At 34.1% G+C, this 20,699-nt stretch overlaps 3 protein-coding genes across 4 annotated transcripts; 2 read left to right on the forward strand and 1 right to left on the reverse strand.

Moving 5' to 3' along the window:
* Positions 1-2,795: 2,795 nt before the first annotated feature.
* Positions 2,796-2,954, forward strand: LOC111831439. The gene has a single exon (XM_023785558.1). It carries the CDS (start codon positions 2,796-2,798, stop codon positions 2,952-2,954), a length of 159 nt encoding a protein of 52 aa, XP_023641326.1.
* A 586-nt stretch (positions 2,955-3,540) lies between these two features.
* Positions 3,541-7,648, forward strand: LOC17893552 (histone deacetylase 15). Of its 2 annotated transcripts, none has more exons than XM_023785879.1 (18): positions 3,541-3,648; positions 3,925-4,124; positions 4,223-4,408; positions 4,508-4,610; positions 4,717-4,781; positions 4,925-5,000; positions 5,105-5,169; positions 5,268-5,323; positions 5,482-5,605; positions 5,713-5,838; positions 5,955-6,005; positions 6,100-6,168; positions 6,342-6,450; positions 6,566-6,645; positions 6,746-6,828; positions 6,908-6,953; positions 7,041-7,219; positions 7,293-7,648. In XM_023785879.1, exons 2-18 carry the CDS (start codon positions 3,984-3,986, stop codon positions 7,450-7,452), a joined length of 1,719 nt encoding a protein of 572 aa, XP_023641647.1. In that variant the 5' UTR covers positions 3,541-3,648; positions 3,925-3,983; the 3' UTR covers positions 7,453-7,648. The 2 variants fall into 2 exon arrangements, with proteins under 2 accessions (XP_023641647.1, XP_023641646.1); XM_023785878.1 differs by having other exon boundaries at positions 7,041-7,215.
* A 250-nt stretch (positions 7,649-7,898) lies between these two features.
* On the reverse strand, positions 7,899-12,395 carry LOC17891110 (DNA mismatch repair protein MSH2). Its single transcript, XM_006296861.2, has 13 exons — positions 12,247-12,395; positions 12,080-12,129; positions 11,813-11,845; positions 10,640-11,713; positions 9,935-10,489; positions 9,719-9,829; positions 9,525-9,614; positions 9,349-9,420; positions 9,158-9,268; positions 8,945-9,071; positions 8,645-8,838; positions 8,374-8,517; positions 7,899-8,250 (listed from the first exon to the last, which is right to left on the reverse strand). Exons 1-13 carry the CDS (start codon positions 12,293-12,295, stop codon positions 8,047-8,049), a joined length of 2,814 nt encoding a protein of 937 aa, XP_006296923.1. The 5' UTR covers positions 12,296-12,395; the 3' UTR covers positions 7,899-8,046.
* Positions 12,396-20,699: the final 8,304 nt, after the last annotated feature.

Here is a 20,699-nt window from a genome sequence, read left to right on the forward strand (position 1 = left end):
TGTTGTAAAGTATATAAAAAAGAATCCTTTTAACGAACTACGAACGAGTAGTATGTCTATCATGAAGATTGATGTTATTATCTTTAGAACATTAGATTTTGAGTCTATGATGGTTTGACTGAGCTACAGTTTTAGAGAGGTTAGGCTAGGCAAAGCATTTGGTATAGATCGATCCAGCTCAAAAGGTTTTGGGAATCCCAAGTTCTATTCCTAGTCTTATACCCATCATGGACCTACTGGCCACCTGTAACTTGGACTTCCTCTCTCGGATCTTTCAGGCGGGTCTCTCTCTACCCCGATGACACCAACATCACTCAGAGAGATGTCACATTTAATGTTTTAAACAGTAAAAACTAAACAAGAGTAGAAGTTGTGATATCATAATCCAAGTTATGCTATATTTACTTAATAGTTAATTTTAAAAAGTGACATGTTTATGCATCAATAAATTTAGTTAAATATATTATATAGAGTGCAATCACCCTTCCTATTTGTTACGTAAAAACAAGAAAAAATGAGAGGTACATGGATTTTTTTGTAAAGCTAGTAAGTTGGCAAGAAAAAACAAAACACAGATAAAGCCAAATGAACGGGTTGCCCTACATATATAACTGTTTCGTGGAGATGGGAAGATTTAAGGTTTTGTATATCAGAGTGTTTTTGTAAAAAAAAAGAAATAAAAGGTTGTAACAGCCAACAGGCAAGAGATGTCTTGTCTCCGTGAACTTCACGTGCATGGTGCATCCCCTCCCCATTGCCCCTTTCGTGAAGATCGTCATTAAGTTTGATTACTTCTCTCAATTATAACGAAGATCGACGTGATGGATTCGACCTTTCACTTTCTTTTACGTTTGAAAATATATATATACAAATCTCCCATGTGATTTCCCACTTTTTATGGAAAATGATATATTACCACTAAAACTGACTCTTGCTACTTCAGAGTTCAGATAGTATACTTGAATTTTCAAGTTTTTGTTTTACATAGTTTACAAATTTCAGAATCTGAATTCATAAAAGAGAAAACGTAAATTATCCTTCTTCAATACTTAAGATTTTGTTAACATAAAAAGTTTGAAGCATTGATTGAAACAATAATATTAGATATCTTCTATTTGGTGCTAAAGAATCATTATTGGTGAACGTAAACTCTCCTAAGCTTTGTGACAATCTGATTGTACGTACAAAGACGTAGATTACACAATCAGAAAACGACACTTTTGTTTGGTCCGAACTGATATCTATTTTTAGAAGTTTGTGAGGCTCTGCAATTTTGTAAATCTCCTAATTCCGCAGAATTATTCTGTTTTTGTCGTCTTATCTGAAAGATTGATGATCATTGTCAAAGTACTATTTCTTTTCCTCTCTTTTTCTTTTAATATCAAAGTGTGACTGTGAACTCGATGAATACACGTTTCAATAGAAGAATCACTCAAGTCTTAAATAAAAGATCGAATCAGAAATGTTTCACATAAATTTAAAAAATAAACAAAAACATAATTTATATATGCATGTGTGTCTAGACGAAGTGGTGGTCGTTGTAACAGTTTTCGTCATTATATAATTCATATAACAAATATGTTTACAGAAACAGACAAACAGTTTAAGTCTCTAGTCAAACCAAAAAGCATAGAGAGATCAAAGTTGTTTGCTACAAAGAAAAAAAGAATAAGCAAAACTTGCACCGCCAAAATAGTAAGAAACAAAATTTGAAAGAGTAGCTTCAAATAACACTTCTATTTGAAAGAGAAGAATACGTGTGTCGGATTGTCCACCAAACGATCATGTGTAATGTATGTCAATGTCTTATAGCCACAAATTCCAAGCACAGCACCCCCCAAAAAAGAACACACTCATCAGAAACCAATAATATTCGTGGGAAGAAAAGTAAATAATACAAACTAGCTTGTATGATATTCTTAATTTGTAGACAAAGAAAAATCTACGTTAGTCTTCTTCATTTTTACATATTTTCACACCTCACTTCAGTAAGTATATATCATATATGTGTGGTTGTACAAAAAAAAAACAAAAGGTTATCATGATTATGAACATACTAATGTTTTGAGGTCTCTGACGACGATTTACTCGAAATGAGCTGTCCATATTGTAAGGAAGACACATGACTAGACCTTCATACGTGATGGATTTCAATTATTAGATGACTAGAGACTTAAATGCAAAATATCATTATATGGCTCGAGTCAGTAGGAGTGTGTACGGTTTTTTCTTTCTTTTAAACCTAATGGTAGTCTACGTTCTTGTTTTAAAACCGTACGTACGTACAAATGCTAATATGGGAGAAGAATTATGATAAGATTCATTCGTTCTCCGATCGTCGTATGAATATCAGAATATGTAAGTTTATGTAGCATGTTAACTACATTAATGTAAGATTGCATGTCCTATTTTAAAACAAAGAAATTAAGATCAAATATGGACGGTCCGCAAAACCTTATATGTTGTAAAATGCATAAATCCAATAATCGAACTGGAAATCATTAATATGTACCGATGATGAATCTTTGAACTGAAAGGAGACAAGAAAACAATACATCAAATATTTTCAACCATAATGGGAAGCTAGTCGGTCACACTTCACAAGTGGCCTTTGTTTTTGGGTTCTTTCGTTGAAGGGTCCCGAATCAGTGGTGGGGAATACTCTCTCCTTATCTCTTTCTCTCTCACTAGCTCCGAGCTCCAATATATGTATATAAATGATGAGCCTTCACACTTCTATTACACATATATCACACAATTATCAACTTATAATACACACATATATTAAAACAATGATGGAGAAGTCAAAAGATGATGAGGCAGTGAAGAATTGGGAGAAGAAGAACAAGCCTAGTTCTTCACCAAAAGGAGTTGGAGAGTTTCTGAAAAAGAGGAAAGGAAGGTTCTATATTATTGGGAAATGTATTACTATGCTTCTTTGTTCCCACAAGTGATCTCATATCTATACACACATTTGTAGACGTATATATATATATATATATATATATGTTATCATCATGTATATATTATTAGATGATGATAGAGGTATAAAACGGAGAGAGCTCACATATTTACATCTTTTACCTTTCGCGTTCTATGTGGGTGTGTTGTTGTCGTCGTTACATTATACACATACATATCTTTTACTCAATATTCTACCTCTGAACTATATATAACACGCAACAATATTACTATCTCTCTCCCATGGTTTCAGAATTTATATTAATGCATGTATCTACTTTTTTAGCGAGACAAAGACAAAGAGGATGCTTTTGAGTGCTATGGCGATTGTATATTATTAACATATGCACACAAAATTGTATCATATTAGAAAGAAATTGCATTCATTTTACAATTAAGAACTAGAGAAAGGAAACAAAAGAAAAGCAAGTCTCCCATGTGTTTTTTTTTTTTTTTTTGGTCGCCAAGTCTCCCATGTGTTAATGGGCTTATAGTCTTATTGAGTATTCATCGTTTCGGACATAAAGAGATCTTTGGCCCAATTAATCTCTTAAACTTTCACGTCTGAACATCGTCGTCGTCTCTCTCTAGTCTCTACTCCGTTCTGTTTATCGTAGAGTCACGCTCCTCTAAATAGGCGACGGACGCAGCTTTCTCCGTTCATCGTTTCGCCGGAAGTTTCTTCAGGTATGATATTTTGCTTCCGTCGTTGGAATTTTTATTCGGTTTTGTTTCCATTAGAGGAAAAGGTAATTCTGAGTTTTGGATCGGTGGTGGGATTACGAAATACATAAGAATAAGTGAGGTTCTTCAGTTAAGTTGTTTGTTTTAGCCGTGTGTAGAGTTCCTTTCATTTGCTTTCCGTTTTGATTTAGCTCGTCGTATATGAAATTTTGAAAGAAGCTTTTTGATTTTTAAATTTCTCCAATTGGGTTTTTTTTCTTTATTTCTATTTTGGCACAGTGGAGATTTTTTGCTTTTCGAGCTGGTTAGTAGTTTCAGTGACTACTGCTGAGGTAATAATGGTTGTAGAAACTCTCGAGAGTTCCTGTGAGGGTTCCAAGAGAAGAAGACATGTGAACGGTGGTGATGTTGCGGTTCCTTGTTCGGGTGATGAGTTTAGCAATGGAGACATAAATGCTGCTGCTCCTGGAGTTTCAGCCGTACGCTAAAAAAACCATGGGTTTCCTCTTAATGCATTGCCACGGTTTTTGGGTTCTTCTGCTCTTGGTGACATCGGTCATTGCTGTGTCTTGTGCAGAAAAGAGCTAGGGTTTCAAGGGAAATGACATTTCAAGATATTTACGGTGCAGAGACATTACTGAATGGTGATGATGATGAGGAGGATGATAGTGATTGGGAACCTGTGCAGACGCCTATGGAATTTATAAACTGGTGTTGTGTCAATTGCACTATGTCGAACCCTGGTGATATGGTCCATTGTTTTGTACGTTTTCATTTACTTTCCTTGCTCTACTGCTACTTTTTGTTATCACGAACGTGTGTGCATTGGTTATGCATCAGTAAAGTTGATTCTTTGTTGTAGATTTGTGGTGAACACAAGGAATCAGGTATCCTGAGGCTTGGATCTTTTGCATCTCCATTGGTTAAAGATACTGGTCTCATTGAAGTCGAAGAGAAATACGGAGGTAGGAATTAATAGCTTTTCATCTTCTGAAATTGTCCTGGACATATTGCTTTTTCAGTTTTAAAGTAACGTTAAGCATGTCTACTTCTCTTTTATCTTGATCTTAGGAAACTCATCTGAAACCAGCTCGACAGCTGTTGGGTTCGACGAAAGAATGTTGCTACACTCAGAAGTATGATCTTGTTACTGTTTTGTGTTATGTTTTACTGAGAAACCTCCACTTGTATCTGTTGACATCTCTACGTTATTATCTCCATAGACTTTCTTTGTGCAAGTGTTTCTATTTTAATACGTGCTGACGGCATGCTTAAAAAGTTTGAAGTGAAGGCACATCCACATCCAGAGAGACCTGATCGTCTTCGAGCTATAGCTGCTAGTCTTGCCACAGCTGGTATGTTGCTTTTACTGTCATGAGAATATTATTATGTTTCATTTTATGATATCATACTGTTGGGAATAATATTGGTACTTTTATCACATTTGAAAAATTTGCAGGTGTTTTTCCTGGAAGATGCTTGCCTATTAATGCAAGGGAAATCACGAAACAAGAACTCCAAATGGTAAGCTGCTACTTAACTATCTTAAAGATATTTTCAATATTTTGTTGCAGAACTTTTGCCAACAATTCGATAACTGCTTTATATTTGTCAATTTTAAGGTCCACACTTCGGAGCATGTTGATACTGTTGATACTACAAGCCAGTTTCTCTATAGGTTTGAATTATTAACCATATGTTACTTTTTAGTGTTCACCTTGCATATAGTTACTTATTTACCTGACTTTTTAAAGTTGAATCTTAGTTACCTTTCCCTAAGATGCTTCTCGTTTATCTCTTTTTGCTCAATCCCGTTCTTTTACTACTATCTGGCAGCTACTTCACCTCTGACACATATGCTAATGAGTATTCAGCACGTGCTGCTAGACTTGCAGCAGGTTTGTGTGCTGACCTAGCTACAGAAATTTTCACTGGCCGTGTCAAAAATGGTTTCGCTTTGGTATGTCTAAGTCACTATAATATTTAAAATAAAGATGCAGCTACACAATTAATTTGAATTGAAATTACACCATATTAGTTTCAAAAACAAACCTCTGACTGAATCAGGTTAGACCTCCTGGTCATCATGCTGGCATCAGGCATGCTATGGGGTTTTGCCTTCACAATAATGCAGCCGTTGCTGCATTAGTAGCACAAGCAGCAGGGGCAAAAAAGGTGCTGATTGTGGACTGGGTAATGTTACTGATAACTCAGTACTGGGTGATTGTGTAGATCTTCAAACTTCTTTAATTTGTTGTACCCAGCATTGTGTGGTTTTGCTCATATCAAAGTTATATCTTCCGTTGCAGGATGTCCATCATGGAAATGGAACCCAAGAGATATTCGAACAAAACAAAAGCGTAAGCTGCCTAATTCTATGCATGTCTGCACATCGATTTTGGAGTGTTGGATGCAGTACCTTGTTTTTACTTATCATTGGGAACCATTGTATAGGTATTGTACATATCCTTGCATAGACATGAGGGAGGAAACTTCTATCCTGGTACTGGAGCTGCTGATGAGGTAACTATGCTCTTCTGTTTTGCATTTTCTCATCCAGCATTCATTAGTAGATTTAGTTGTTGGTGTATACGTATTCTGAGATTTTGGGATTATTTTTCTACTGTTTCCGAAATCTGTTTGAATTTTCTCTGTGCAGCAGAGCAATAGTTGCTAATATCAATAATGGGGTGCAGGTTGGTACAAATGGTGGGGAAGGTTATTGTGTGAATGTTCCATGGAGTTGTGGTGGAGTTGGTGATAAAGACTATATTTTTGCGTTTCAGCATGTGGTTCTTCCCATAGGTACGAAACTTTTTTTCTCTCTTTTGAGTTTGTTCAACTTTTATCTGGATGCGTAACGTTTTGACTCACTTGTGGATGCTTTTGGTCAAATTTTAACTGGAACCTTCTGGTGCAGCTTCTGCATTTTCTCCGGATTTTGTGATCATATCAGCAGGATTTGATGCGGCTAGAGGAGACCCACTAGGATGCTGTGATGTAAGCTTGATATTCTAGAGCTGTAATTTACAATTTCAGGAATCAGTGTATTGTTTTTCAAATTTCAACAGAGTATGTTCTGTTTAACTCTTTTTATCAGGTGACTCCTGCTGGCTATTCTCGAATGACACAGATGTTAGGTGATCTGTGCGGTGGGAAAATGCTAGTCATTCTCGAGGGCGGGTAGGCGTATTGCAGATTTTGAATAGCATCTTATTTTTAAGGGGCCCCTGTTCAATAGTCTCCTTGTTTTCATTTGCAGCTACAATCTCCGCTCCATATCTTCCTCTGCTACAGCAGTTATCAAGGTTAGTCTCTGCTTTGAACAAGATATCCTTATTCCTTCAAATCTGCATATAGTTATGGAGACTCAAAATTCTGCTCAATCTATTAAGGTGCTTCTGGGTGAAAATCTGGAGAACGACTTGCCCATTGCTACCATACCATCAAGAGCTGGCCTGCAAGCTGTTCTTGATGTACTGAATATTCAGATGAAGTTCTGGCCATCGCTTGCTATCAGCTACTCGAAATTACTCTCGGAATGGGAAGCATGTCTGATTGAAAACAATAGTGAGTGATCCTTCCCTAAAGAAACTGCATCTTTCTTCATTGCACTTTCTCCTAATAACATTTCTTTGGTTTTACAGAAAATCAGGTGAAAAAGAAGCTCGTCAGGATGCCTACATGGTGGAAATATGGACGAAAGAAGCTTTTGTACAATTTTCTATCAGCTCGTATGAATTCAAGATCAAGAAGATTTTAGGAAGCATCTTCCAATGCCTCGTAGCAACTGTATTTGTAACTTGACTTTTGATACCTCGAGAATATTATTTTAGTCGTAGGCTACTAATCAAGTTGTCTCTTTATTGTTCAATATTTCTTTGCATTTGGGGTTGTAAGAGTCTTAGCACTCTCCTTTTGATCACTTTTCTCATTGTACTCTCCAAATTACTCTCAGAGTGGGAAACACGTCTGACGAAAACAAAAGTACCTCCTTCATAGACAGTTTCTCCTTAATGAATGATGAATCTCACTGATTTTACGGAAAAAATGAATGACAAGGATGCGAATTCTCATTGGTGGAAATGGGGACGAAAAAAGCTTTAGTACAACTTTGTCTCAGCTCGTAAAATTTCATGATTAAACAAAAAAGATATTACAAAGCATCTTCCTAGAGCAATCAGTTATGTATTTGCTTAAATGTTATTTCATCATTTTGTTGCAAACATTGTGTCACATAACAAACTGATGAGTTAATGGAACGATGTGTTACTCACAAAAATTATGGGATAACGTGTTTGCCCTCTATCAGTTTCATTCCCACTTTCAAGCGATGACCACAACTACAAGAACCGATTTGCTATTTACAAAACTAAAACCAAAAAAAACGTCAAGGATTCTTCACAGGAACCGCCTGAGCCAGTGGCAGTCTGCAGCATCTTTCTCTAGCTCATCTTTCATCTCACGAACACGTTGAAGTGAATCTTTAAGCTCCATTTTATCAAGTGGCATCGCTGCAAATTCTTTCAGAAACTTGTGTGCCCGAGCTGCCCCTCTCGATACTTCCTCTGGATCATCTTCCCTGATCTTTCTCTTCCCACTCTCCTGCAAACAACAACACAAGAATTTAATCTTTGTCATGCATATTTATAATAACAGAGCACAAACTACGGAATGGGTGAATGATCCCATCATCAACCATAAACAAAGGGGATAACGAATCAAGACCTCATTGTTGATTATCATGGAAGACGGAGAGAAATCTTCCAGTTCTGCAGCTTTCTCTCTTGCGAGGGCCACTACGCTTTCAGGGAAGTTGGCAAATTCTGCTACATGAATCCCAAAGCTCTGGTCACAGGCCCCTGGTTCAACCTAACCACACAAAAAACAACACCACACAAAATTAATTTCATCCTTGTAAGAAAATCAAACAAGCAATTCAGATTAAACAGAGACACTTTTTACTGCAATGATGTAATTTTTTATATATTAAACCAACCTTGTAAAGCATGGTAAGTTTGCGGCTTTCAGTGTCAATGTGAGCGCTGACATGGAAGTTTGCCACACCAACGGTGTTACCAGCTACCTCAGAGTTTGCTTGAGCTAAGGCAGTAAGCTCATGGAAGTGAGTAGCAAACAGAGTTGGTGCTTTCTTTACTTGAACCAGATGCTCACATATAGCCCAAGCTAAACCTGATATATTCACCCAAAAAAAAGAACATTAACGTTTTTAAGTGATGAAAAAAGCACACTTACTAAAACATCAAAATGAACGAAGAGAAATTGCAGGGAAACTAACCAAAACCATCATAGGTTGATGTTCCACGACCAAGTTCATCGATAATTATCAGTGACTTATCAGTAGCGCCCTTCAATATCGATGCGGTTTCAAGCATTTCTTGCATAAAAGTAGATACTCCACGCAGCTAAAACACCAAACGAAAAAAAGTTGGAATTAAGGGTATTCAGAAAATCATCAATTTTGTACATCGAGGGATAAACCTAAACTCACTTGACAATCGCCTGCTCCTACACGGGCAAAGATGCAGTCTCTAATGGAAATTGATGCTTTATCACAAGGAACAAAGGAACCAACTTGAGCCATCAGCACAATCACACCAACCTGGGATTTATAATGACAGGAACCCCATTTTAATCATGCGCATATGAAACAAAACCGAACACTACAGTAAATCATCATACCTGGCGAATGAAAGTGGACTTCCCTCCCATGTTAGGCCCTGTTACTATTTGAAACCAACTCTTCCCTCTCATCTGATTTCAAAGAACAATAGAGGGCAAACAAGGAATTGCTTCAATTCAGAAGGGAAACAAAGAAAAACAAAGCCACTTGTTTATTTTACCATTATAATACTTACGAGTCTACAATCATTTGGTATAAAATTCACCCAATCTTGAGCTTCTACACATGGATGTCTGCTTCCTTCTAGTACAATATCTCCAGCATCCTACAATTTAGCAAGCGTGCCCTTAACATAATGTTACAAACATGGAAAGAAAAAACTATTAATTTTCGGAATTAAATAAATAATCAACTCAAGATTGTACTAACCGAAGAGGTGATTTCTGGCCTACAGTATGGAGTAGGGCAACTGGCAGCCAAATCAGCGAAGCTTAACAAAACATCCATTTCAGAGAGTAACCCAGCTAAGTCCTCAAACACCTAAAACCAAACAAAATACATATATAAATCCCATATGTAGTTTACTTGGATTTTAAATAACCAATTCTGCAACAGTGCAAATTTTATATGAATACCTAAACATACCTCAGAGAAACTGGTAACAGTCTGAACTACACGATCAACAAGTTCCTTTTGACAGTTCCTATAATCATCCACAACACTTTGGTACTGGTCCCCCAGTTTCTTAAGCTTTGTGTTTGTGAACTTCACTCCATCTTTGCGAGTTTCCAGCACAATAAACTGTGTCGTCAGCTTCTTCCTGATCTTTGGCTCTTCCTTCTTTGTGATCCTGAAGACATGCCCAAATTGCGGTGCTTTGTCAAGTTTAAGAGCCTTGTCAACCTGCAGATCGAGTTCCATTGCCGTCTTTTTGTGCAATTCATGAATCTGCTGCTCTAGCAATTCTTTCTGATCTTTCAGAGATGCCAATGTGGTGTCATAGCTTGACGATATCATGTATTCTCCATTTTCTAGCTGGTCAAGATCTACAGAGTACTCAACCAAATCAATGAACTTGCCAAGGTGATCTTGGTCTGATAAAGCCTCAAGCTTTTTCAAGTATCTCTCACTGATGAGTGATGAGAATTCTCCGCTGTACTGTTGCAGAGCTGTTTTGATGAAGGGAAGCCTTATAGTTGACTGCAGAGAAAAGATGAAGGCTTAATTTATAATGAAATTCAAAGAAACTTAATACCATGCCTATAAATTCAGAGATGCATAAAATACATTTAGGAAAATAAAAGAGCATTTTTTAACATCAAGAGAATCAGACTGAAGTGTAGAAAGTACCTGATAGAGTTTAATAATGTGCTGCAACCCACCTCTTTTTCTTTCGAGACTGCGCACAAGCCTCTCAATATCTGAGATTCGCTTCAGATGCTGTCTAAGATCTTGCCTTAACCCAGCTTCTTCAACAAAGCACTGAACTATATCTAATCTTGTCTTAATCTCATCCAACTCCACGAGTGGTTGCTTCAGCCACATATGAAGCAGTCTCTTACCCATCCCTGCGGTACATGTTCTGTTCATGAGACCAAACAAACTGAAATTTTTGTTAGCATCAGTTTTGCTCTCCATCACATTCAACGCCCTCATAGCTGCAGAGTCAAGTCTCATGAATCCACTGATATCATATCTGCGGATTGTGAAGTTCCCATAGTTACCCTCATCCGAGAGAAGTTCAGAGAAAGAGAGCAATGCACCTAGAGCAGGAGTCGCAAGGTCAAACCCAGATATCAAATCTCTAACAGGTTCAATATTACCCTTTACCAATCTCTTAAGATCTGAATCTAAATCTCGACCTCTGAACTCGTGTTTCTTCCTCTCTGTTATCATCACGGCACACCTCTCAAGAGAATCATACAGGCTTTTGCATTCATTAGACTTTCCGGTTTCGGCTGGAAAAATGCATTCTTTTGCGCCTAGAGCAATCAGTGAAGACTCCAGATTGGTGAAACGACTATCATCAAGAAATTCAGCTAGTCCAAGAACTCGCTTAGTCAGATCAACATAGGCCATTCCGATAACACATCTGCCCTCTTGAAAATTTGGAAATATGGAGACAACAACTGGTGTGTCCTGCATTTCATTGTTTGCAAACAAAACATCTTCAAAGCTGCCGATGTTTCCAGGAGAACCTGTTTTCACAAGTCTCCAATTCGATCCACTTCCCTCATAAAGCTCAACGGTATGATCATTTCGCTCCAGAAGAAGATCCCGAGCAATCGTTTCAAACATGTTCCTACTGATGCTTACGCTTGAAAGAGCATTTGATCCGCTCCTAAGCTGACGTAAAGCAGTGGTTGTATGATAATAAGTCTTTGCGATGAAAACTGAATTTTCACCATGAGCTGTATAATAATCCTGCAAACGCATTTAAGAATATTCCATAAATCAAATGACAAAACAAGCTTCTTCAGAACAGAAACTAAAGAATCATGTATACTGTTATAAACAACTCACCTTGCGATCAAAGAATCTAACAGCTCTCGAGTCCTGAAGGAAAGAAAAATAAAATCCCACATAAGCATAGATGGAGAAATTGATAAAGAATCCAGCTTTTTCTTCCTAACTCGCTTCCCAATGAACATAATGTCTACTCTTGCTCTAAACCCTAGTTTTTAAGGCATCTCATTTTCGAGTTAATTAATTGCAATTGTGGGCTCGTTACAATCTCTCTATAATTCCCAGAAATAGTAAGAAAATATATAAAATGAGAGACTTCCTTACATTTGGTAGGGTTTTGTAGAACGAGAGAAACCCTTGAGCCTGCTTTGCATCTGCCACAAAATCATAAATTTCACAACCAATATCAGAACTTTTTCAAAACTCATTAACCCAAATTGGAAAAATCGAATACGAAAATGGACAAAAACAAAACTAGGGTTGTGCATTACCCAGTTTCAGCTCCGGAAGCTTGTTCTGCTCCTCGATACTGCCCTCCATTGGAAGATAGAGAAAGTTATATAAAAAAAAAACCCTTCGCCTACGTTCTTCAACTCTGGTGCAAATCAGCAAATGCTCCTCTTTTGTAAGTTTCCAGAGGAACTGGAAGCGAAAGCGACTAGAGAGATTTATGGTTGTCTAATTTGGCGGGAAACTGATTGGCGGCAACCGGCGGCGCGTGTATCAACGTTCTTTGAGACCACGCCTGTATGTTTCTTGTTTAGTCTATAAAATAAAAAGGCCCATTAAAGCCTATACTGGGCTTAATGGACTTATAATTATTACCTAGCTCATAAGCAGAAAATCAAGCCTACATTGTTGAGCAAATTTGTAACGTTAAGGAAAAAGAAATGAAAAAAAATGCTAAAAGATTTCATTATCTTTGTCGAAGAAACATGAATTACGAAAATAAAATTGTTTGGATAAGGATAGATATATCCTAAAATCCAGATAAATTTTTTAAAATGTGTGTTGATAAAACTGATATGGGAAACTTTGGACAAAGGGAAGTGGAAGGTTTTGTACTATAAAGCACTAAAATTGCATATAGAGAGGACGATGCATGATGGCCTCTGATGAGCCACAAAAGTCGTATGAACTTATCTTTATGTCATTTATGGTTCCAAATAGTCAGGTATATTCGCCCTTTTTCTTTATGTATTTTATCTTGAGTTTGCATTTGTATGGTTTTTTGAATCGGTTCTTTATGAGCTAGCTTCGACCATGCATGTTAGTTTTTTCATCAATCTCATTATCCTTTTTAAAAAAACACACTTTAATTGTCCTTTTGAGAAGACAATAAATAGATTATCCTTCTGTAAATCGTTAAACCCTTAATTATGTCCACGGTTTAATTACCTTTTGTCACATTTTCTATTTCACATATTGTTGAATTGGACATGATCATGACATAACCACACCAAAAAGAGAAGACTATATATGTCATATAACTAAAGTAAAGAAACGTTGGTAGATTAACAACAAAGATTATGTTAATCTTTTTACAAGTTTTGGAAAATGTTATATTGACAGAAGATATTTTTATCACATCATAGAGTTTAAGGGTCCCCAGTTTCTTGTCATGATGATATACCAAAAAACTTTATAGAGTACAGCCAACCTAACCAACCCATGATGCACACACACTTATCACTCTGTATATATATATATATATATTCACACACACGTACGCACATAGATATATTCATTTCCCTATACAGTGATACAAGTGTGTCTTTATGTACATGTGTTTGTGCTATTATAATTGTCAAAACCTATTTTGTTATGTCTTTTCCCACTTCGACATTGTGTGACATCGAACTTTAAGAACACTAAGCTCCAATTAGTACACGTTTAATAATTACCAAACCCATCATCCAAAAGTAAATCCATCCATCATTCTCACACTACAAGAAAATGATCAATTTCCTACGGTCAGTTGCGTCAAAAATTGGTAGGAAACAGTCGTTTCTTACCATTTTCCTACAAAATTATTGGTAGGATATCGCCCGTACGAAATCATAAATGGTAAGATTTTGGTAGGAAATTTCCTACCAAATTTCTACTAAAACTCGTTATAGGAAATTTCGTAGGTAAATTCGTAGGAACGGAGAAGGGCATTTTTCGACCATTTTCCTACAAATAAGTCGTAGGAAACGTGTTCCTTCTAATTTCCTACCAAATATTTCTTGCACTTTTCCTACAAAATAATCTTATCAATTTCCTACTAATCAAATAAAATAATAATTAATTATTTATTCAATAATTTTATTATTATGAAAATTATATTAAAGATTTATAAATTACAAATTTAGTAATTTGAATTATATATAAAATCAAATTATTTTTCAAAAATAAATAAAATATAAATTACAAGTTAATTATTTAATTTACAAAACAAAAATTGAAAATCAAATTACTTTCTTCTCTCCCCAGATCCACCGCTCCCTTTTCCACGCGCCACCAGTTTGCTGAGATTTTTGTTTAATCTCTCCCCATTGATGAAGTTCCACCGTCATCTCTCCCTTTTTCCCTTCAGATTTCTCTCGTGCATCTCTCTCTCCACCTCCATCGAGGATCTACCCCCATCTTATATTGGAAAGAGATGTGATGAACTCTTTTAGTGAATCCAGATTGTTTTTTCTTCAGATCTGTAGTATAAATAAGATCTACATCAACAATAAGTCAAGTCTAACGAGGATCATAAGAAAGGTGATACCTTCTGTAGTAAAACAAGACAACGAATCAAGCACCTTGTGTCCCAAAACCTCAAGATCTCACAACGCCGAACACGAGCTCATCTTCGTCACCGAGAAACTTATTAATCGAAGAAGAAAAACAGAGAAAATAACATGGGATTAACTTCTTATCCAAATCTCACGTGATGCTGAGTCCATTTAACTTAACACCTTCGAACAAAAATCTGGTGATGGAGATGTAAAGAGGAAGAAGAAGATGACTATGTGATTATGTGAATTTACGTTTGTGATTCTGCTTCTTCCACTTTGTTTTGTGGTTAAAAGAGTATCTCTTTTCTGATTGGTTGAAACAAGAAGAAGTGGATCACTTCTCTTTTGATATCAATCGTTGGATCTGAATTTAATCAACAAACTGCTTTTGCCATTATCAATTTTTTTTTTTATTGAAAAAGATATAATAAAATTTCCTACCAAATTTTTTCGGAATTACTTCGACAATTGTTTTTGTAGGAAATTGGAATGAAATTTTCCTACCAAATTCCTACTGCGTCTTTTCTCACTAAATTTCTTCCATTTTCCTACGAAATTTCCTACAATTTTACGTTTTGTAAGATTTTCGTAAGAAATTTCCTACAAGTTTCTCACGGCTAAGTTTCGTAGAAAATTTCCTACCAATTTCCTTCGATAATTATTTTTTGTAGGATAATCGTAATTATTTTGTAGGAAATTGTTTTTACCAAAATTTTGGTAGGAAATTTAGTAGGATATAACGATGTTTTCTTGTAGTGTCAAGGTTTGTCTATGGATTTTTTTTTTGTCTATGGATTTTAGTATATATGTGTTTTCCGATAATTATTTGGTTTCGATGTTGTTACCTGAATTATTCGTTTCAATTTTTCTTTTTTTTAAAACTTTATAATAGTTTTTGCCATGGTATAGAAAAAAAACTAATCTTCTAACCATGTATATAATAAATTATATTCGGGAGAAAGTAGATATCATAATACAATATTGGATATACATATGTATAGAAGAACATATGGTCTCTAGCTATATACTTTATGTAACCTCTCATTATGCTGAAAATATTGATTATTAATTCGATCTAAAAGTTGCACCCTAACAAAAATAAAATCGATCTTAATTAAACTTTACACCATATCAAGACATGACATCTTAGAATAATTCACATATATGTACATAAATAAAGATGTATGTTTACATACACAACCGATTACATCATCTTTTAACAAAAAGAACAACCTATTACATCGTTAACCATATTTAGAGGTGAAGCATGAAACAAAAATAAAGTAAGCAAATTGGACACTATTTGTGTGTGATCGAAGCCATTTATAAAGGTTTGAAATGATTGAAATAAAAGGATAGCATGATGTTACATCGTCAGGGGGGTAAAGAACATCAATTTCTAAGTAAACCCCGTAAATTTAAGATTAAACTTCAGTTATTTGTCTAGGATTGAAACTATAATTTTTTAATAAAGATATATATATATATATATATATATATGTCTATACATATTTTATTCTTTAGAAATAACTGAAGATAACAACGTCCGTATATATATATACTAATTACACTTTGATAGTTGGATACAATTCAAGATATTTTTCTTATGAAATTTAGGCATTCATTTTTAATTAATTGGCCTCATACTATTTTGATATCAAGCTGGTGATGATGCCTCTAGATGATTTAGTTATGCGTTCATTGATTTATATATAGAAAAACTATAATATGAAATGTGGTGTTGTCAAATCTCCTTAACATAAGCGTGAAAGTAGGAACACAGGCTATATCTATCTTTTCGCTATCCCTAAACCTCAAAGAAGCTCTACATCACTCTCCATTAAGCTTGTCGCGGTCATTTGTTCGATTCTAAGAAAAAAAATGTTGATATAAACCAACTTAAAAATTAGGATATATATATTTACAAGAGATGATTGTAATTAAATTCGAAATAAAATCGTTTGAACCAATATAGTAACTTAATTTAGACTGAATCTTAAATAATTATTTTATGTGGGTTTTTTTCTTCTTTTAAAAAGGATGATTTTCCTACTTTATTTTAGACCCATTCGTATGTTATGTTGTTTTGTGACTTATTCGAATATATTTTGAGGTGGGAGAAGTGACTATTTGGGATTTGACCATGAAGCAAAATATTTGTGATTATAAGTTTTCAAACAAAAAAAAAAATTGAGGTGGTGATGTTTAGTTTGCTTAGAGTGTGTTTATTATCTTTTTGTAGTCCAAACAAAAAAAGTTGAAAATTCGTTTTCTAAAAAAATATAGAAGGAATATGAGAAGGGAGAAGAAGTCAATATTGAGTATTCCCATGAAAATAAGTGGAGACAAAACACATCATAATATTCAGACACATTTCCATGGAAGGTAATTGTGCAAATGAAAGGTAATCTAAAAGAGCATTGACTCTATTTGCTATATATAGAAAATGATTCATTATCAACCCATGAACCAAAAAAAAAAAAAAGATGACAACCCATTACAAAGTAAAATTTGTACTTTGAGAAATGATGATAATGAGTGACTGAGATATGTAACCAACAACATTGGGAATAGATAGATAATAGAACACATAATGAAAGCACTCGGGGGAAAAGCAAAATCAATGGCCACTTTTGTAAGGAAGAACAAATAAAAGGATTGAAAGACTAACCAAAGATTGAAATTTTAAAATTGAGTCTCACTAAACTAATAAACAGCTTACAAAAATATTTATAGAAGAACCAAATTCAAATTGGTGATATGATATAAATGTTGTTGTCTTCTTCATGGGTTATGAGAAAGAAGAGTTGAAAGCAACCTTAGAAGAAGCCAGCGAGTCCATCCATTATAGTCATGTGGTCCTCCTGATAATGGCAGGCCTAGAAAGAGAGAGAGAGAGAGAAGGAGAATGAAGAGAGAGCATGGGATTGGGATGTGCTGGATAATTAGGTGGGAGAAGGCGGCATGTATAAATGGAAAGAGTGGATAACAATGGATGACCAAAACAGGAGGTCTTCTTATTTACAAGGACAGTGTTTCATCTTTGCACGTAACGCTTAAGTTTGTGCTTTACCTGCGTACACATACATGCATACATATACGTACATAGATGTACAAAGAATTCGTGGTGAGTAGTGTACGTAGCTAATTTAATTAAGGTGTTAAGTATAGTTAAGACTTTGATCCTTGTCTGCTAGATGAACTTTAGATATTTGTATTCGTTTTATATACTATCTGATTTTTTTTTTAAAGATACAAAATAAACTAAAAACACAACTTTATACTGATTAGACTGACACAATATTTGAATATTATGTGTTCGAGATTGATTGGTTAAAAGCCTGCTATGGTTTTTTGTTTTTTTTTTATTGAGCATGCAAGATCAACATAATTAATTATATACTCCATATACTAACTACCAAACTAATCAACACTTAACAACCGTTAACCGTATTAACTTCTGATAGTACTTTAAAGATGTTTAGTTTTCAGTGTGTAGAAGTGATATTTATTTTCTTTTTCATTTTTCTTTTACGTGGAAAAATGCAGAGGGAAAAATAATGAAATGATGCAAAAGCTTACAAGATAAGCACGAGAAAGAAAAGAAGTTCTCTTTTTAGCGAAAGCGACTCCTAAACGTATGAGATAGTGTGTGTGAGAGAGTCAAAAGAATATAAAAGATTGGTCGGTCATGGCATACTGAACAGAGAGACTCAGAAGAGCTAAAGCTTTTTTTTTTTTCCTCTCTTCTTCTTTCTTTCTTAGGGCTTCAAACTGCCACGTGCAATCTTCCTATTTGAAAACTAAAACTTTAATATAACTCTTTAGGTAACCTTCTAACAATTTGCATTCGTGTACTTGATTTTTTAAAAGTTTGTATCCCATATTTTTTTAAAAAAAAATCATGCAAAAAAATGCATAAACCTATTTGTTTGTATGTTTTGATTGATTAGTTGCTGAACACTTTTTTTTTATTTATTGATAAAAGTTGGGCTTCTTTGTCAAAGAATAATTATCCAAAAGTAAATTATATATTAGAAACAAAGAAAGAGATTAAATAGTTGAAGTTAGCATCTAGATTAATAAGTGATCTGTTCTGATGATTCAAAGGAAGAGATATATATTAATGGATTCTTAAACGTTTTTTCTTTTTGTTGCCAATGCTATTAGCCTATTACACTATTACTTACTTCCAATGCCACATCAAAAAACAACCAAAAAAAAAACAAAAAATGAAAAGAGAGGTTATAAATATTCTAAAGCTTTCGTCAGTTTTGCTATTTGAACTCAATTGGAATCCAATAAGTCTTCGAGAAAAAAGGAGCTGCCCTTTTTCAAAAACTACCTGGTCTATATATATTGGCAATTTAATTACGAAACTTTATATAAGAGTAATGTTTGCATAACAATTTAGAACTATCATACCTATCTCTAAACTTTGAAAAACATCCATAATAGTAATAAATTGTTTTAGTAGTCTTAAAATTTTATTTGAAATCCTCTACATAACATATATTCCATATATATATATATATAATATAAAATGTGAATTAGAATATATATATATATATATATTCTAGTTCACATTTTATATTTTAAAATACAATTTATCTGTTTCATATATAATATTTGACAACAATATATAAATGTATTTAAACTTAAAATTTAGTATGGAAAGTGAGAAAATGGTATAACAAAAAGAACTATTGAGTCATATGAAACATTTTTGTACTTCATAGTGTTTTTAGAAATACAACCAGAAAAGTCTTAATTGGAATTTATTTAACCTTCATTTTAAATATATTGGAATGCAAATCAAGATTTTTAAAAAGTTTAATTATAATATAAAATTTCTTTAATTTTTTTATAAGGAAATTTTCCATTTAGATACTTTTATATGCAAACAAACACTTATATGTCTACATAATATATTTTTCCTTATATATTAATCTCATTACCTTCTGTTTCTTTCATTTTATCACATCTTGATCCTTATCTATTAAAAAATATTAAATGTATTATTAAGGTGATAAAAATAAGATATCTAACTAAATTTTACATGTCATTTCAATATTTTAAAAATATATATTGTTGTTTCAATTGAAAGGTTAATAATTGGTAAATATATGTTTTTTCAACCAACTCTAAAACTAATTATCCTACATAGTTAATTATTGTGATAGCTAAAACCTAAATTTATAACATACATATACTCTATGATAAAGAAACTACAGTAAAATATTTATATTGAACTACTATTGTTAGGCATCTTTTAATTCATGCAATTAACTCTAAAGATATATATAATCTTTTGATTTAGTTGATAGCTGTCAGCAATTAATATCTATCAAATACTTATAATCAGCTCTTATCTAAATTTTAGTAATGAAATATCTCAAAAAAGTATAAATAAACAAACATAAGTCCTAATGATAGAAAAAAATTCTAGATATATAAACAAATAAAATGAATATATAAGCTAACATATATATAAAGAAAATAAACGCCTATATGTTGTCCCTTCCCCCATAATGATCTCTCTCTGCCTCTCTCTCCATACCTCTGTCTCTCTCTCTCTCTCTCTCTCTCTCTCTCTCTCTCTCTCTCTCTCTCTCTCTCTCTCTCTCTCTCGATCGATTGGAGTCACTCACTGATGAGAGTCAGATCCAATCCAATCGTAACTGAACAGTGAACACAGAACACACGCTCTTCCGACCCCACTCCTCATCTTTTTCTGTTCCTAATTCCTTTCTTTGTACGTCCGTCCATCTCCCTTTTGGTTCATACTACATTTTACTAATTTTTCTTGTAAATATATAATTAGTTTAATTTGGTTTGGTTTTCCTCAAAAGTTTTTTTTTTTTTATTGGACAAACTTTTCCGCAAAGTTTATACTTAAAAGAATATTCTACAAAAATAAAACTTGTCCTCCATTTTCTTTAGGATTTGGGATAATGATTGCATATCTTTTGATATTAAAAAAAAAACAAAAAAAACAAAATTTTAGAAAGAAAGAATGGATAGAGCATGTAAGACAAAAAGAAAAAAAAAAGCTTTAGTGTTTGTATGTAGTGTACTTTGAGGACCCAACCCCAACAACAAAACACAAAGAGACTTCTTCGTCTTGTCACTCAAAAACCTTTGAACTCTTTCCTTTCTCTTCAGAGAGAGAGAGA

Source organism: Capsella rubella, unplaced genomic scaffold, assembly GCF_000375325.1.
Source record: "Capsella rubella cultivar Monte Gargano unplaced genomic scaffold, Caprub1_0 scaffold_3, whole genome shotgun sequence".
In the NCBI taxonomy this organism is placed as follows: domain Eukaryota; kingdom Viridiplantae; phylum Streptophyta; class Magnoliopsida; order Brassicales; family Brassicaceae; genus Capsella; species Capsella rubella.

Excerpts from the sequence above, each read along its gene's own strand:
- LOC17891110 (XM_006296861.2), bottom strand. The coding sequence starts at position 12,295 with ATGGAGGGCAGTATCGAGGAGCAGAACAAGCTTCCGGAGCTGAAACTG. Across the intron at positions 11,714-11,812 it reads TTAGATTCTTTGATCGCAAG|GATTATTATACAGCTCATGG; the intron begins GTGAGTTGTTTA and ends ATGCGTTTGCAG. Across the intron at positions 9,615-9,718 it reads GGCCAGAAATCACCTCTTCG|GATGCTGGAGATATTGTACT; the intron begins GTTAGTACAATC and ends GCTAAATTGTAG.
- LOC17893552 (XM_023785879.1), top strand. The coding sequence starts at position 3,984 with ATGGTTGTAGAAACTCTCGAGAGTTCCTGTGAGGGTTCCAAGAGAAGA. Across the intron at positions 4,409-4,507 it reads GTGATATGGTCCATTGTTTT|ATTTGTGGTGAACACAAGGA; the intron begins GTACGTTTTCAT and ends TCTTTGTTGTAG. Across the intron at positions 6,829-6,907 it reads CTAGTCATTCTCGAGGGCGG|CTACAATCTCCGCTCCATAT; the intron begins GTAGGCGTATTG and ends TTTCATTTGCAG.
- LOC111831439 (XM_023785558.1), top strand. The coding sequence starts at position 2,796 with ATGGAGAAGTCAAAAGATGATGAGGCAGTGAAGAATTGGGAGAAGAAG.